The following is a 9,557-nucleotide window of genomic DNA, read 5'->3' as shown; positions in this document are numbered from 1 at the left end:
GAAATCAAAAATTTTTTTTGCGGTGGCTTTGTAAAAAATTTTCAACAAATTGTAAGAATGTGATCATTTTATGTGTACTTTTATATTTTATTTAAGTTACCTTTATTTGTTAATGAAAATTTCCTATAAGCTGTTGCAATTTGCAAAGCTCAGGTGTGCCAAGAAAGCACTCAAATTACACTCAGTAGGTTGAAATTGTATACAGGACTTGTCAAGAGTGGAATAACACCAAGTTCAATTTCCTCCTCGTTTTTTTGTTGCTTTTTTGAACCATCACGTCTAGGTATGATGTTTTCCACGTTTTTGATTTACAGTGTTGTAGCATAGCCTACGTATTGATTTCAATTTCTAAGAGAAATTCAACTTGATTATAAGGGAAACAGTAGCGAAACTTGCTACAAGGTTATTGGACTCCCGCCTGGCTGGAGTTATAATATATATCACAACTAATTCAAATTTGCTATTGATTAAATGCTATACAATACACGCAGTCATTTGGATATACAGTATTATTTTTTTACTTTTTGGTCGAGTTTATAGGCAACTTGCTACAAAGGTGCTTTTAGCCAATTGTTTTCTGTTCAGGAAAACACTTCCAGTGGGTTGATTTCTCTACCGATGTGGGTTGAGATTATTCACTTTTAATCGTAAGCAGGAAAGATTATGTAAGGTGTAACTTGTTGCTTTGGTTTATATTTAAGTTGTTGCCTAAGTTAAATTTATTTTAAAGTCAAGGTTTTGATCGTTGCTATTAAAGTTGCAGTGATCAGTTGTAATGTCTTGCTTCGGCAACTTCTATCCCTATGTTCTATATCGATGAGTTTTTTTATAAAACAAGAAACTCAAAAATAATACTTCCACATTTAACATAACAACACTCACATCTACCGTACAAACTATACGGACATCACAGAAATAGTGCAGAAAAAAACTTATAGTTTTCTACGTCAGTAAGGCAGTATTTTCGACATTTTTCTAGGCATTGTTCTTAGCTAACTGCGCTACATTAACCGTGTTCTATGCTTCCTTTGAAATATTTTAACAGGTTTTTATAAAAAAACAGCCGAAAGGTCCGGCTTCGTTTGCAACAATTAAAGTGATATCAACAAGAGTCTCTCTAGGACGCTCCCAAACGCATATTTGTCAGTGAGCTATTGCATTGGTAGTTGTGGTGCAATGGAACTCTAACGGTTCATGACACAGCTGTTATTGTTGAAATTTTCTTTACTGCTCTTCAACATTGGAAGATGATGGTGAACTTCTTGCATTTCTTTCTGAAAACAAAGTTTTTGGTGAATGTGATGGTTTGATATTTGTACTCGGTAAGCTCTCAATTTATTGAAACTTTTTTATACTTTGAATACGTCGGTCGACCAGCTGATATCTTTCAAAAGAGTCATCAAATGGATTTTCTTCATTATAAGCTTTTTCACACATTCGCTCTCTAAGGCATCGTAGACTATTTTTGTTTGGCTGCCCGATGTTGTACGTTCCACTCACCGCTGTCCCCAAAACGATCTTTTGTTCAACGTTTCTTTCTTTCTGAAAATCAGAGTCACCTTTGCTTTTTTTGGAATAATCTCCGATTTGGAGAACCTCTTTCTGTGCAATGTTTTCCCGAGGCAATGCAATATAACAAGACCTTTGACGTTTGTTTAATCTCTCATTGTCGTCGATCTGACGCGATGGTTCCGAATCTTTTAGATTTGTCCAATTGCGTTGTGCAGGAATTACTGCTTGATCTACTTGTGGAAGATGACGTCGAGGTGGATTTGGGGAGGATAACCGCCTTCGGTCTGAACAGGAAATTACAGAATCCTTGAAATCACCAACCTTTAAAGAGGACTTGCTAATTTTTTCATTTAAACCCCATTTCTCTGCAACTGGACTACGGTAGGGCGAACGTGCTGGCGAACTCGTCAGTTCACTTATTTCTTGATCAAGTGCCTCATGACGATGGTGTGTCAAAGTCCGCAAGCTTTTTCGCTCAGATCGTTCACCAAATTTGTTACCCATCGCACTGCAATCATTAACCTCTAAGTGCATATCACCGGGCATTGTTGTGTTCTTCCTTAAGATGGTGAATTTGTTTGACGTTAATGCTTCGTCATAATGCACTTGATTGTTCTGGTTTCGGTGAGGATAACTTTTGGAAGGATAAGTAGCTTGACGTTGTGGTCGAGAGGGGGTCTGCGGTAAACAACGGCGTCTGCCAACAGACATGGACTCATACCGACGAGGTCTGTTAACTGGCTGGGATGATCGAATAGAAGAGTTGCACGAAAAATCGCAAGAGTATCCACTTTCACTGTTAAAACCGGTGACACCAATTACTTCTTCATCTCGCCTGTCACGTAGATCACTGTAACCACATTGTTGAGATGGTACACCTGTAGAAAGTACACCTGTAGAAATAGATCTGTGTGTATTTTGTCCGTGAGGAAATGCATCTTCTGGTTCCAAAGCTGTATAGTTTTGATGCTGATAGGAAGGTAGCGAGTCATCGTAGACATAGAAGGGTGAAAGATATTGGTCGTCGCTAAAACGACGCTGGAAAAGTGATGCAGGAAGTGTACTTCGGAAAAAACGTTCCTCCATTTCACTGCCACTGTTACAGGAAAAATTGCTTGCACTGTGACTTTGACGCAGTTCATCAAATTGAGCTCCGTCAAGATACTTGTCTGCAGATAAAATTTACGTTAACGCGATTTTATTCCTGCTCTGCCTGTGTGTGGCTAGGGTCCAACCCCAAGATAGAAATTTTGTAATTGCGTGAAAGCTATAAGTTATAAAGATAGGAACCTAAAATTTCTCCATTTTTCTTAAAATTTATCTCATAATCAGATGGATTAATTTTTATGAAAATTGTATTTGTAATTTTGCCAAAAATGGCAAGATTCAAAACTTATAAGCTTATCAAAATTTTCTTGGACCTGTGAGCTAATGAACTTTAGGCGGTTGTAGAGAAAAGGCAGAATAAAGGGTTAAGGAATGCGGTCAATTATCGACCTCTTGCCGCGACAGACAGAACTGATCCTGTGACCGTATATTTTCCTGCATTTGCCCTGTTTATCTGCGACCACCAGTATATAGCTGAAAAACTGAAACTTTTTCAAAATGTGCAACAAACTTCATTTTATTATTTTATACGTATGTTATTATTTTATGACTAATTTTTGACCGCAGAACAATTAAATTTGTTCCAAGAGCCGCGTATCCAGACATTACGTTGTACACAATTTACGAATAATAATGCGGGGCTGAAAAGTATGTTAGGAAGAAGCCAAAAAACAGACAGATGCATGAGAGGATGGGAACATCTTATCTCCTTGTATAGCAATTAATTAATTTTATTTTTGGGCTCAGCAAAATATTTTTGACGCCAACAAGCTGTAAGCAATATAAGCTACACACTTTTCAATCTTGTAAGAAATCTGCGATTTGACAGAAATTTTTTTGGAAAACTATACAGTTTGTCTTAAAAAAGATAAGCGCTAAAGTATGAAATAGGTGTTGCGTACAAATAATTTATTAAATAGTGTATGCAATTCTGTCTTGATTGTGCGAGAATGATTGAAATAGGCTTTTGTATAGTTTGTTTGATATATAAGCGGCCACAAAAAGAGGGACAGGATCCAGCCACACATAAGCAGTTCCTTTAGCACATGGGTAAGACAGGGCTAGTAAAAGGGAACTATCTATCCTTACAAAACTTTTTATATAGGCAGTGTGTCAGAAATTAATCGTTTGAACAAAAACATAACTTATTATGTTCAGTGGTGCCACATTGAAAACAAACTACAGCAAATTGTAAAAAGCAACAGCTTTCATCATCTATAATTTTAAGTTATCAATGCAGGCATATGTTCTTGCAACAATAAATTACACTATCTGTTTCGTAGTAAACAATGATCATAAATATATAGGGTATATACCTTTACGAATAACTACATTTTTCACAAATCCTGACTATAACCCAAAAGAGACTAACCTTCCACTAAATAGTAACACGGGAAGGTAAATATATAGTCGGAAAGTTACATGAGTCGCAGAAACAACAGTGCGCATGACAAGCAAAGTGATTGGAGACAGTGTACTTAATTGAAACATAATGACAAGTATACACTAAGCTAAATTTTTTTTTAAAAAGTACTATATTACTAACACAGAAAGGAAACGTTTCATGCTACATCAAACAACCCATGCCCATTTCTGCACACGAGTGAGGCTGTTGACTACTGACTAGTACTCAGATTAACAATTAACCGAACACTATACACAACACAGTGAACACTTTTATAAAATATGAAATGATTAACTTGCAGTTTCACATTACTGAACAATCTGTATTTGTTTGACCAGGCTCTATCTTTGAATCATTAGACCCGTTAGGCAAATCTGTATTTTCTGTGATTTGTGATTTTTTAAAGCCGTCACTATCATGTCTACTTTTTATCTCATTTTGATTATTCACGGTATTTAAAGGAAGAGGAAATACCGCACTCTTTCTTTCATCGGCAGGCAGATTGGCAATTGATTCGCTACTGAAAAAAGCGGAGAAGAAGGACAAAAACGGATTAGATTCAGCATTTTGAACTTTTGTAGCAGTTTCTATTCCACTGGTACATTGCTTATCATTGTTATGTTCTTCTGCTTCGTTTGTTTTTTCTTCGTTTTTTCTAGGTCTAGTTTCGTCGAGTTTTAGTCGCGACAACTCTAGCAGAGTTGGTTTTTTAACTGCAGGAACTCCGCTTTTCTTGGCGGTTAAGACATTATGCCTGCCACTTTGAATGACTTTACGAGGTCCAACAGGTGTTTTGCGCCGGGGCAATGGGGAAGTTTTGCTTGGAATACGGGTAAGAGCATTCGAAGGAATTTTCAATTTACATTGTGTAATTACACTAGATTCGTCTGTTTTGTCACAGGAACCAGTGATACCGCCACTGCTTTGGTTACAGCTAAAATTACTACTTGAGTTCACAGATAAATACGCTTTAGATATTTTGTGCTTTTCTTGATTTGAAACTGATTGATTAGTAGGTGAAATTGCGATGTCCCATTCCTCTTCCGAGTGGTAATTTTTTGCGATTGCTATGACATAAATCACAATCACAAAACAGCATGCAACAGCGATATCTGTACCACAACATTATTACTTAACGGACAAAGAAGTGGAAACAGCATGCTCCAAACCCGCTCACCTCCTGTAATTACCCTGTGAGCTATCTCTGGACTATGCGGACTAACCGGTCTAGGACCAGGATCCATGGGTAGAGTTGAAAATGAACGCTTCATATGAGAGTCCACAGTGTTTGTGCTGTCACACTGAAGCTGAAAAAAAAAGTAGAGACATTCGTTATTAGACCTTATATAAACAGACATGTAACACGTCAGATGCACTGTTTTCGATTATAATGAAGGACAACCTACACCATAAACGTCCTGTTATACGCAGACTTTTATATTGAAAGTTAAGGCTGTTACTTATGAGTGGCCAATAAAACACTAATGCAATGGTTCCATTTCCTCTATCACATGTGTAGGCTTTCATTGGTTTTTAAACCTGAGACAATCTTAACAAACCCAGTTCTTGGGTTTTCTATCGCCGAGTTTTAAATACTAGTACATTATTTTCGTAATCTTCTATCAAACACACAAGATATTAACAAAGCAGGAGACAAAACAACATCCAATATTGGTACAACCCACAACCAGTAAGAGACATCGAAGCTAAATGTCCTTTAACAGACCTCGTAAGCAAGATTGTGAAGACGGGGCATGGATATCGCTCGCGCATAACTATCATGTACAGCAAGGTTCTCCGAAAATCCACTACTTGATCTCCGCCATAAATCCTCGCCACACTTGTCGATATTATCAGGGGATGAAGAGATTGCAAAATTATGTGATGTAGGAAAAGGTTCAATTTCATCACCAGGTGTACTGGCAGTGATTGCAATGAACGGGGACGAGTGCAGGATTTCTGTACGTTGACACTGTTGATTTGGACACGTGACAACATCACGATTAAAGTCAATCAAGGAAGTTGTCTGATATAAGTCTAACGAACCATCATGCAAGTAATCAGTGTCCGTTTCTATGCAATAATTGCCGTTGTAAGAAGCATTATTTCTGGTTTCAAATGTTTGTTGACTTGACTCTGATAAATCTGGAAGTCCCTTTGAAGATGGTGACTGACATTGCTCGCTAATGCCATTCGTATCATTTGTTGACTGAGTAAGGTCATAAAATACGTATATGGTACATGTTAATACATGCTTTTAACAGTGTATTTCAATACCGAGTATTATAAACGAATGAAGAAGTAAAACTCACTTTTGCTGGCACGACAAAACTCTTCTCTTGCTCTAACCGGGAACTAGAGGGTGAAGTTACCTCTGGCATATGTGGAGTTTGTCTTTGGCGACAGCCCGCCGGTATATTTAATCCAGCCTGCTCCAGCAAACAGAATAACAAAATCAAATCAGCGTGTCACAAATAATAACAAAAGTAAATCTTACATTAGCAGATGCAGCTGATATTATTGACATCATGCTACGGGATGGAGACTTCAACGAAAATTCAACATTCGGAGAAGCCTTAGTCTTTGATTCTATATCGAGGTGAAGTTTGTGAGTTGTAGCTTCTGGCACTGTCATTCTCTGGAAGGTTGTTGGCCGTGACGTAAGCGAGGATGTTTTACCGTCTCTTCTGCTTTTGTAAGCCCTCCAATGCTCATACATCAACATAGCACCATATACTTTACCGACCGTGACATTTGTTTCTGAAGAGTATAAATTTCTGATTTTTTATACATTAAACATACTGTTTCTTTTCTCAAATTAAAACAATAAAGAATTTAACTTCAATTTACGTAGTAATACTATTACAGTCACAGCTACTAAAAGGGTACTTCGCAGCGTACCTTCTTCTGGAGGAAGTAAAAGACTTAATTTTTTCGCAGATAAGTTTGGCCAAGCAAGTTGAATTTCCTTTCGAAGGTCTTGATCTAACTGCTGTTGATCACTTTTGACAAAATGAAATAGATTAACTTACGTATTTCTCTAAATAAGCATAAGGTATTTAATGGAAAGAGACTTGAATAAACATTGAAGTACCTGTAAGTCTTGTCTATTCCAGCGCCATCTTGGGGCAACATTTTAATCTTCAAAGACGTTCTAATTAAGGCGAGTAAGGTTGTTGTAAAGTGCACCTTCTTTTCTTCGTTAATTGGCATGTTCATTTGAATCAATCGCTAAAAGATATGAAGTATACCAAGTAATGCTAAATTTTACATTCTGAAAAATTACGAGTAATTAATAATTCCAACACGAATTCAAACCAGTCACACATAGCCCATAGCTAGTGATTACAGCCGAATCTCACTCTATATGCCACACGATGAGGACAATTCTTTCCAAATCCAAGTGGCGGTTCCATGTGACGTAGCATGGTAAACATATCTGTGTGCTTTATATAGCCTAAAGCCTGTAAAATATGAGTGTTTAAAAACGCACTTATTCTTACAATACTAATTATAGCAATAATATTTCTCACCTTCGGATCGTACTCTGCCCATACACGGATGTATTCATCCAAGTGGTGCGGCCCAAGTATTGATGAATCCCTTGTTAAGTATTCAAAGTTGTCCATGATAACAGCAACAAACAAGTTGAGCATCTAAAATACGAAATCAAAGTTTGTGTGTTATTCAACACAAGTCCCATAAAAAAATAATATATTACACTGCTTAGTATTGTTAATGTGACACAACTACTCACTAAAAAGGAGCAAAAGAAGATAAAGGTTGTGAAGTATATGTAGGAAATGGAAGAGCCACATTTTTGACCATTATGTCCATATTCTTTATCACAGTCCGCCTCAACGCAGTCAAGCATAATTTCTTGCCATGCTTCTCCAGTTGCAGATCTAATACATATATTTATAAAAAAAAAGCCAGCTAGTGTTAATCATTGCTATTTCAACAACTTACCTGAATAGCAACATCAAAGATTGAATTATATCCCTAAAGTTGTTGTGATGATTGATTTCTGTTTCGGAATCAAGGGCTATATTTCCAAACAACTGCATTCCGATAATGGCATAAATGAAAAAGAGCATAGCAATCAGAAGGCAGACATAGGGTAATGCCTGAAAGAGAAACGGCTAATTAGATAGTCAAGGTGTACTATCAAAGCTGTAAAAGTAGAGACTCGCTTGAAAAAGGTCTTCACTCTTACAACCTTCAATTTTAATAAAAATGCTTACTTTGATAGATTGTACAAACGTCCACAGTAGGATACGTATAGTCTCCCCTTGCCGCAAGAGCTTTATGAGACGTGCTGCACGAAACAGTCTTAGGAAACTTAAGTTTATGAAGTCCGGCTGCAGAAAAGAGTCAATTTATTATGTTAGAACTTAACAAAAGCAGCGAAGTCAAATTACAAGATATACTTTCGTCTTGTTGACAAATAAAAAGCACCAGTATTATATTATAACCTAATTATCGTATTCCTGAGTAAAACGAGCTCCACTTAAAAATGCAGCTCTTGTCAAATCATGCACGATTTAGAGAAGTCGGAAAGATGCTGTTATAGTTTAGATAAGACAAGTATCCTGTCCTTCTTTGTAACTTACCACCAAAAGTGTTATGGATGCATCCACAATGCTTCCGACGACAGTAATGAAGTCAAAGACATTCCAGGAATCACGGAAGTAGTTCTAACGTTATTTAGGAAATATAATTAGCGATGGAAACATTTTTTAACAAATCACTTCACAAAACATAAAGCGTGCTACAACGTACTGTAAACATACTCGCAAGCAAAAACATGCGTATGAAAGCATTTATGTAAGCATGGTAACTGGTGACACTTACACGTGTCAATAAATTCGGGAAAATAGGCATTCTTCCACTAGTATTTTTTCTGTTGAGCCTGAGCGTTACTCAACTATGATGTCAACACTTAGTGATACATATTCTGAAGTTTATTATTATGGTTGTCTTGTAGTTTATTTGTTAAACTTAGTATGATCTAATTAAATTTAATTATAATTATGAAAAATAGCAAAACATGTTGTAAAAGTACTAACTCAAGTATGTTAAGTCCTAAGAAACAATCTACTGTAGTATACACCCAAATATTGATAAATTAATAGGTGCCTACTCGAAAATTTTCAGAATTGGTACTGATGTTCGTACTTCACTCGAATAGGGGAAGTACTAGCATACGAAGGAACTGCGCACAAAATTTGAGAGTGCAATATTTTTTATTAGGAAATAGGGATCGTAAAAAATGTTTTCTTGGTGAAGGTATGTAGTCTTCTCATAATACTTATCGGCATGGCATCGTGTCAAAGTGCCGCGTATTTTAATCTAAATGATTTTTGCATATTTTTGGCTATATTTGGACTTTAAAAGTATAGCTTAAAAGTCATGCTAAAATGAATTTCTTTCAACTTTTGATTTAAAGTATATACACTTTAAATCACTTTCATGTATGACCAAATGTATAAAAATGATTATTAAAGTGAATACTTTCATATTAAAAAAAAAG

The 9,557-nt window shown here is 36.4% G+C and overlaps 1 protein-coding gene across 7 annotated transcripts in view; it reads right to left on the bottom strand.

The window, feature by feature from the left end:
* Nucleotides 1-806: 806 nt before the first annotated feature.
* The window catches only part of LOC143469719 (putative voltage-dependent N-type calcium channel subunit alpha-1B), a 42,759-nt gene continuing 34,008 nt past the window's right edge, over nucleotides 807-9,557 (bottom strand). For 4 of the 7 annotated variants that reach the window (XM_076967513.1, XM_076967511.1, XM_076967510.1 and 1 more), the window contains 14 exons: nucleotides 8,638-8,721; nucleotides 8,269-8,385; nucleotides 7,994-8,151; nucleotides 7,782-7,929; nucleotides 7,558-7,680; nucleotides 7,387-7,488; nucleotides 7,119-7,255; nucleotides 6,926-7,026; nucleotides 6,522-6,784; nucleotides 6,337-6,453; nucleotides 5,751-6,233; nucleotides 5,202-5,331; nucleotides 1,356-2,681; nucleotides 807-1,274 (listed from right to left, as the gene is read on the bottom strand). In XM_076967513.1, coding sequence (XP_076823628.1) covers nucleotides 1,225-1,274; nucleotides 1,356-2,681; nucleotides 5,202-5,331; nucleotides 5,751-6,233; nucleotides 6,337-6,453; nucleotides 6,522-6,784; nucleotides 6,926-7,026; nucleotides 7,119-7,255; nucleotides 7,387-7,488; nucleotides 7,558-7,680; nucleotides 7,782-7,929; nucleotides 7,994-8,151; nucleotides 8,269-8,385; nucleotides 8,638-8,721 — 3,339 coding nt within the window. In that variant the 3' untranslated portion in view covers nucleotides 807-1,224. Of the gene's footprint in view, nucleotides 1,275-1,355; nucleotides 2,682-3,699; nucleotides 5,092-5,201; nucleotides 5,332-5,750; nucleotides 6,234-6,336; nucleotides 6,454-6,521; nucleotides 6,785-6,925; nucleotides 7,027-7,118; nucleotides 7,256-7,386; nucleotides 7,489-7,557; nucleotides 7,681-7,781; nucleotides 7,930-7,993; nucleotides 8,152-8,268; nucleotides 8,386-8,637; nucleotides 8,722-9,557 lie in introns of those variants that run through there. The other 3 variants (XM_076967514.1, XM_076967516.1, XM_076967517.1) reach the window with 3 other exon arrangements.

This window comes from Clavelina lepadiformis, chromosome 8, assembly GCF_947623445.1.
Source record: "Clavelina lepadiformis chromosome 8, kaClaLepa1.1, whole genome shotgun sequence".
Classification (NCBI taxonomy): Eukaryota; Metazoa; Chordata; class Ascidiacea; order Aplousobranchia; family Clavelinidae; genus Clavelina; species Clavelina lepadiformis.
Note: the sequence above shows the minus strand (reverse complement) of the source record. Positions and strands in the feature narration are given on the sequence as shown.